The 7,813-nt window shown below is 44.8% G+C and overlaps 2 protein-coding genes across 3 annotated transcripts in view; both read left to right on the top strand.

Annotated features, from left to right (window-relative positions):
* The window catches only part of adpgk (ADP-dependent glucokinase), a 5,945-nt gene extending 2,530 nt beyond the window's left edge, over positions 1-3,415 (top strand). Inside the window, exons 3-6 of the mRNA XM_019873882.1 lie at positions 5-132; positions 470-666; positions 1,153-1,251; positions 1,953-3,415. Coding sequence (XP_019729441.1) covers positions 5-132; positions 470-666; positions 1,153-1,251; positions 1,953-2,516 — 988 coding nt within the window. The 3' untranslated portion in view covers positions 2,517-3,415. The remainder of the gene's footprint in view (positions 1-4; positions 133-469; positions 667-1,152; positions 1,252-1,952) is intronic.
* Positions 3,416-6,201: 2,786 nt separating this feature from the next.
* Positions 6,202-7,813, top strand: part of isg20 (interferon stimulated exonuclease gene) — an 8,356-nt gene continuing 6,744 nt past the window's right edge. Inside the window, exons 1-2 of one of the 2 annotated variants that reach the window (XM_019873991.1) lie at positions 6,202-6,302; positions 6,997-7,398. In XM_019873991.1, the coding sequence (XP_019729550.1) occupies positions 7,035-7,398 (364 nt within the window). In that variant the 5' untranslated portion in view covers positions 6,202-6,302; positions 6,997-7,034. Of the gene's footprint in view, positions 6,303-6,339; positions 6,736-6,996; positions 7,399-7,813 lie in introns of those variants that run through there. The other variant, XM_019873992.1, reaches the window with a different exon arrangement.

The raw sequence follows: 7,813 nt of genomic DNA, 5'->3' as shown, positions 1-7,813 counted from the left end.
ATACACTGCAGGTTTTGTTATGTGGCCCAGTGGGACCTAAACTCCATGAGATGCTAGATGAGCAAATCGTTGTTCCGCCAGGCTCCTTGCAGGAGATGGACGAATACCACCTCATCCTGGAGTACAAAGCAGGTTTCTAAACTCAATGGACAAATTCTTTCTGAAATTGATAGTTTTCTCTCTGTTGAAAGTTTCTTGTTTGTACTTGCAGTAACAGTGGATTTAAAACTTCCACACACCCTGGTTGAAATGCCAGGTTTTTATGATATATAAAAATGAGCCCAAGATGAATCAGACTTGATGCTGAAAAGGCAAAAAAACCCAAAAACAAATATGTAATGTGATAAGACTAAATTAGCTTAGGTTCACGGGTGAGTTGGAGTCGATTCCAAGTGAAGAGGCGAGGTACACCTCGGACTGGTTTCGAGGGCTTTTTCGTTTAATGCTACGGCGGAATTTCTGTCACCAGGCGAGCAGTGGGGTTCAACGCGGGCGCCTCAAGCCAACCGCTTCATCTTTTCGCACGACGTGTCCAACGGGGCGATGAGTTCGCTGGAGACGTTTGTGGCCAGCCTGGACGAGTTCCAGCCCGACTTGGTGGTCCTGTCTGGGCTGCACATGATGGAGGGCCAAGGCCGGCAGCTGTGGGAGGACCGGCTCAAAGAGGTGCGTATCGGAGAACACAGGTGACTCATTTCAGGGGTGGAACGTAACCAAGCACCAAAAAAAAAAAAAGTCTTCTGTTCTTCAGCATTTTAAGTTATTTTTATTTATTTATTTTTCACCATTGATGTTTAGTACCACAAATGATCTGCAAATTTGGAGCCTGTTTTTGTTGTTATATGTATGGATAACCTATTGGTGTTTTAACATGCCATGAGTTATAGTTTGTAGAGAACAAGATAAGTTTTCTACTTCTTCCTACTCTTTAGATGATCTTTTCTTTCATATTTTTACATCTTTGTATGTTCAGTAAATCAAATCAAAGGTGACACCTGTGCAATGTAAAGAGATCCAACAAGAGCTGTTACAACATGTCTGCCGATACAGACGCAATTCATTTTTATATGGTCGCTAAATAAATAATCAACATGCTACATTTAAAAGCTAAAAAAAATAAGAATTTTAAAAGACTGTGTCCCCTCTTGGCAGGCGGTGGCAGCCATCTCAGATATTCGTAAGGACATCCCCATCCACTTGGAGCTGGCGAGCATGACGGACAGAGATTACATGAACAGCATCATGCAGGAGGTACATGTTGGAAACGACTTTCAATCAGAAAAACCTTGAGTGGACGGACAGTCACAGATGTGCCTCGCACAACGTTTTGGAATTGTAAAAATGAAATTCATTCATGAACGCTAACGCGTTGCACAGCCTCTCTACAAATAGCAAAGGTCAGATCTGTTTTATTAATTAATTCCAGAGAAAGACTTAGGTCATCTATTATAAGCAAAACCTTCAGTGCCAAGTTTGTTATGTCAGTGGGTGTTTTTTCTTTGGGAGGGGTTGATCGGCTTCGCATATACGATGGCCCTTTAAATTGCAAGGAGTGCTCATGAGCCAAACTGCCAGCAGAGGGTAGCGGGACCCGCTTTTAGATTGAAAATTCCTTCTGTTTGCTGACTGTTTACAGTGGGGGCAGGGTGTCTTCACCGTCATGGCGCCGCAGCAGCACAGTCAACAGACTTTGAGTTGGACAATCTGAAGCATACATTTGAACATGGAACGTATCTCTGTATCACAGAGTATGTGTTACGATTTTGAGCAGAAGGATGCGCTTGACGAAGTCGCCCTGGTGTCACTCAAGTGCTTGGATTTCACTCAGCACATAATTTTTTTTATTTTGAAATGTAAATGGGGAATTCACTGATTTTCTAGAATGAAACCACTGACTTTGGATGACTTATATTGACTGTGTTCCATGTTTTTTTTTTGTGTCTTCCTGTTAGCAGGTCATGCCCATCGTAAGTTCCATCGGGCTGAACGAGCAGGAACTGCTGTTCCTCTCGCAGGCGGGCGGCGGACCCCACGCTCACCTGGCCGCGTGGAAGGGCGTCCCCGACGTGGGGCAGGTCAGCGACATCCTCCTGTGGATCCTGGAGCGCCACGGCCGCAGCGACCCCTCGTCGGAGGCCGACCTGACCCGCGTCCACTTCCACACGCTGGCCTACCACGTGCTGGCCACGGTGGACGGCCACTGGGCCAACCAGGCGGCGGCGGTGATGGCGGGGGCCCGCGTGGCCAGCAGCCAGGCGTGCGGCACCCGCGCCGTCGACCCTACCAAGGTGGAGCTGAAGGTGCCGCTGAGCTTTCACAGTTCGGACTCTGAGCCGCGGGTGGCGCTCACCCTCGACCCGGCGGCTCCGTTGACGGCGTGGCGCCGGGGAAACGTCACTTTCCACATGACGCCGGTGCTGGTGTGCAAGCAGCCGCTTCGGACGGTCGGGCTCGGCGATGCCATCTCGGCAGAGGGGCTGGTTTACTCGGAGTTCAAGAGCCAGCCGGGCTTCTGAGCGCGCGGGTGCTGCGGCGTCTTCCTCTCGACACTTTGAAAATCCTGCCTGTGGACACGTCACCTGCCTCTGCCGTCGTCCGTGGTCGGATTCTATGCACGGGGAAAGGGGGGGGGAGGCACCCTGTCCTCTTTTAATTTGAAGGGACTCGCAGAATTCAACTCCAATATCTCGAAGCATGGTGTGCCTTGGGTTGCAAAAGTTTGGGAAATTTCCACTAACTGAAGGTGAGCTGGTTTTGGAAACACAGGTAACATCCCTCATATTTGCGGTTCTGCCTTTGTGAATTTGTCTTTTATAATGATTGATTTGGCGCCAGAGACCATTCCCGCCCCCACCCCTCCCTTACTCACTGGCTGAGTATCGGGGCACTGGCCGGGATTCGAACCCTCGCTGTTTGTGGCCGTGTCAGCAATAACCGTATTGCTTTTCCCTTCCGGTGCTATTTTTATCCATGCTAACTAGAAAGCTCTCCTTTGCTACAAGCAAGGGCATTGATTTTTTTTTTTTTTTGTACTGTGTATCCACAGCATGTTCGTAACTCAAATTTTGGCTTGCAGCACAAAACAGGAATCAATTATAACTTGAATTTGTAAGTCAAGGTAGTTGCATGAAATCTGGCTGTTTTATTATTTTTTTAATACTAAAATGTTTTCCTTCAACTATGTTTTAAATTTTCTATATCGGGGCAACCTTCATTGTTATCAGTTTCTGGGTTCATTCTCCTTCATTCCCATGGAAAGTTTCCAATGTTGAAAATTCCCAAACTTTTGCAACCATTGGCGTTGCCTTGAGATAAGTCACACATATTCATATTTCTGCCACAAATGGGGAAAGTTACCAAGACTCTGTCCCCACATACTCAAATGTTTTTCTTTGTGTAAAATATGTCCTGACAAGAAAGGGGAACAAGTATGACAGGAAGCAGATGAAGCAGTAACCGTTATCATCGTTCCCCTCCCCAGCCTACAAACTCTCATTAGATGTCTGTAAGTGGTCACTGCCAGAGTTGTTCTGCTGCAAATGAGTCCGAGAACCTTCGGCGGTGGGGGCCCCCCCCCCCCCCTCTCTTGGCTCATCTCACCAAAGTTGCAGGGTTCTATTTCATGCAAAATGTTTCCGATTGGCCAACCATTTCAAGGCCGTCGTGCCACCTGGTGCTTCGTCATGCATACGGCGATGCGCAAATGTGTTTACATGTGGATGTAATGTACATATTTGGAAATACAATAATAGTGATGTATGTGGGGACATAGCCTTCTGAGGGAAACTTCACATTTCAATGGAAAGTGATTTCACGTTTTAGCTCGTAGATCGTCATATTTTTCCGAGTTGTTGCATTTGTGTAGAAAAAATGACTGGGCGAGAAGATAAAAGGGCCTTCAAGGTTAAACCCCACCCCACAAACAGTTGCTTCTACTTTGAAGATGCAAAGCACAAAAAAATATTGGTGTGACCGTCCAATGTGGAACATAATCTGTTCCTGGTTGACTTCCAGGTTGTTCTTGTTTTAAAACTAGAGCTGGGCGAGTACCGATACCAGGTATCGGGCCATATTTTAAGGTATTGGGTACTTGAGGAGGCTGCCAAGACAGTACCAGCCACCGATATGAAATCATATATCAAAAGTACTGGAGGTATCTGTACTCTGTTTCGGTGGATACTCAAAAGAGTGAAAACTTTTACTGGTCTTGGTCTGAGGAGAAGAAGTGGTATTGAGCATCCATTGTTAAATCTTTTTTTTTTTCTTTTCCTCTTCCAGAGGAAGTCACTTAATGTGGTCATCAACTTAACTGTTTAATTAAACTAAAAGTAAAACTAATCACCTGCAGCACTGTCACCTAGTGATGTTTAAAGACTGAATATCATGTGAAGCAGTAAGGTCCATTTGTGGTTCTGGTGGTTATCACACATTTCATTTTTGCCATCGCCGGCATAGTGTAAAAACAAAAGAAAAATCGAAACAAGGACTTCATCCGTTTTTGTTTTTTTGCGGACATGATCCTTTGAGTTTTGTCTGACTTTTAAGACATATTTTGGTTGAGGTCCAAACTGTTCGACTTTGGAAGTGCCGCTGTATTTTTGCTTGACTGAAGGAAAAAAAAAAAAGAGAAAAATGTTCAACTTGATTCTTGTGCTCCAATTACCTCAACTGGCCAGTGAAGGCACTGAGCCTGTGACGTCATAATGCAAAGCCGACGCGGAAATTTTAGTTGTTCACATGGGACTCTTTGCACTAGTAGAAAAGCAGGCGGGGCCGAAAAGGTGAATGTAACTCCGCCCCTCCTCCCTAGCAAGTACAATCTAGTCAGTTGTTTGTCTCCTGTGTCCTTAACATGTCATTAAACTGTCTGAAATGTTTTTTGTGCTACCCTAACTGTGATGGAAAAAAATGATATGTGGATGAGACGACTTAACAAGGATGTGAAGAAACAATATTCCTATGTACACATTTTTTTTTCTTTTTTTAAATCGAGGTGGGGAACATTTTAGTTTTCTGAGGGCCATACTAAATATATAGAATGCAATGATCAAATAAATGCTTATCGTTATATACAAGCACCTGTCGTTTGAATGGTTGGAGGCAGCAGCAACGGTCAACTCGTGGATAGCATGTCTGGCTCACGATGGGGACTACCTGTAGTGCACCTTCAGCATGGTGACTTCTGCCGCGGACACTTAAGTCAAAAATATACATGCACAAAACATGGGTAAATCGCCATTCATCAAAGTTTTTGTTGCTAATTCTTGACATACAGTATCCAAGGCTAATAATCATGAAAGCCCTGCCCCTGGCATTTACGATATGGAATGTAATTGATTTGTGTTTTTAAAAATTAACCTGGTATTTAAATGGTTATAGAATCCTGAAAAACACTTCAATTTCGATCAGGGTTGAAGTCAATTCAACCATAAAATACAAATTGATCAGTGATGTTAAAAGCAGTTGGTTTGTATGTACTGTATACGTTTTTACTCAAAGGAGGTGCGTTTAAGGATGGCACAAGAAGAAAAGTCCATTTCTCCGTGAAAATGACCGATGTATTCGAATATATTTTTTGGGGTGACAAATTCATAATTCAGCACCTGACGTCGCTACTCCAGTCCAATAGATGGCGCTACTTCAGTTGTGAGCACTTCCTCTTTAGCAACAACGAGGAAGTCAGCTAGCCAATCAGGTGGAACCTTGCACAAAATTGTCCAGTAGTGATGGGAATTCCGGCTCTTTTTAGAGAGCCGGTTCTTTTGGCTCGGCTCACTAAAAAGAGCCGGCTCTTTTGGCTCCCAAATGGCTCCTCAGTTTTTTTGTTTGACATATAGTATCCAAGGCTAATAATCATGAAAGCCCTGCCCCTGGCATTTACGATATGGAATGTAATTGATTTGTGTTTTTAAAAATTAACCTGGTATTTAAATGGTTATAGAATCCTGAAAAACACTTCAATTTCGATCAGGGTTGAAGTCAATTCAACCATAAAATACAAATTGATAAGTGATGTTAAAAGCAGTTGGTTTGTATGTATACGTTTTTACTCAAAGGTAGTGCGTTTAAGGATGGCACAAGAAGAAAAGTCAATTCCTCTGTGAAAATGAAAATATATTTTTTGGGGTGACAAATTCATAATTCAGCACCTGACGTCGCTACTCCAGACCAATAGATGGCGCTACTTCAGTTGTGAGCACTTCCTCTTTAGCAACAACGAGGAAGTCAGCTAGCCAATCAGGTGGAACCTTGCACAAAATTGTTCAGGCTCGAGCTCATCTGTCCACGTGCAACAGCAGGAGGTACGTTTCGTCAAACTAAGCTCGTTTACCATTATAATTATTTACATGCGTCGTTGTTTTTATCATCGTCTGATCGCAAGTAACAAGTTGGCTAGGTTGTTATAATCATTTCCTCACGAGAAAATGTGTCTATATGTCTGCTGTCTGGAGCGGCTCGTGCTGTCGGGCTAGCTTAAAAGCCGGTGGCCGTACGTCACGTAAATAATTTCTCTTGTTAGCCGGTAATGTAAGCCTAAAATAGCCATTTTGCTGAGCCACTTCAATGCGTGTATGATGGATGGATCCATCCAAGCAAGTATGTATTTCTGAACGACAATGTAAAATGACGCTCAAAATATCAAACAGGATTCTTGGGTAACTTGAGTGACGCAAGCAATCGGAGGTGGGCTGCGTGACGCCACGCATTTGAATCAACAGAACAGGTCACAATGACGTAAGACGTTTGTTTTGTTACAATGCTATTGAACCACCATGAAGTAAAGAAGACAACCTCAACTTGAAAGACTTAAAGGTAGGAAGTAAAGGCACAGTCGTATCGGCATGAAATGTGGTTGTTTTGGTCAAGATTATGCGAGGTTGCACTGTGTTGTTCTCCATGAACAGCCATCCTTCAATGTATTAAATTATAGCTTTATTAAAGTTTATGCCTTGTTAATTCAAAGTGAAAATTCCCTTTTTTATGTGTTTCTCACAGCAAAACCATGACGGCGCAGATACTTTGGTCAGTGGGTGATGGTGGGGTTGCGGCAAAGGAATAAGGCCTCATCACGCGGGCTTCTGAGCAATTACCGATTACTGTGCAAAAAGGCCATGTTGTTACGTGCCATGGAGTGTGTGAGCAAGAAACGCAGGCGGCAGGCGAAGAGGAAAAGGATTGACAGCCACAGTGATGAACTGGTCAAAGAGTCTAAAAGCAGTAGAGACGTTCAAAACAAAGATTTGACCCTGAGGGACCCCTGGGAGGTGGACAGCGGCTTCTCTGAGGGCAGCCCTCCGACCAGCGGCAGGAGTTCTCCGTGCCCGAGCTCTTCCGCCTCTGCTGTTGTCGTGGTGGCGCTGGACTGTGAGATGGTGGGCACTGGACCAGGAGCGCGCTGCAACGAGCTAGCCCGCTGTAGCATCCTGGATTACCACGGCAACATCCTCTACGACAAGTACATCTGGCCGTGTCACCCCGTCACCGACTACAGGACGCGAGGGAGCGGCATCCGGCCGCATCACTTGCTAGGCGCCACGCCCTTCGAGCAGGCCAGAAAGGAGGTGAGGCCGGCGGACATCTACGCAATCAAACTTTCACATAGAGAACTCACCTAATAGCTGCTTGGTTGTAAAGGACTATGTTGAAGTGATCTGACGAGTTTTATTTCAACACACGTACTACTTTGTGGGGATTTTGTTAAAGCTTGGTGCCAAGGAACTATATTGATGTGTGTTGAGGAGGTTAATTGAGACCAAAGTAGTGCTTTGCTACCATTTTGGTCTCAAGGAACTATGTTGAAGTGAGTTGAGGG

The sequence above is a fragment of the Hippocampus comes genome, unplaced genomic scaffold, assembly GCF_001891065.2.
Source record: "Hippocampus comes isolate QL1 unplaced genomic scaffold, H_comes_QL1_v1.1 scaffold298, whole genome shotgun sequence".
Classification (NCBI taxonomy): domain Eukaryota; kingdom Metazoa; phylum Chordata; class Actinopteri; order Syngnathiformes; family Syngnathidae; genus Hippocampus; species Hippocampus comes.
The sequence above is the reverse complement of the archived record's forward strand: the minus strand, read 5'-3'. Positions and strand labels throughout refer to the sequence as shown.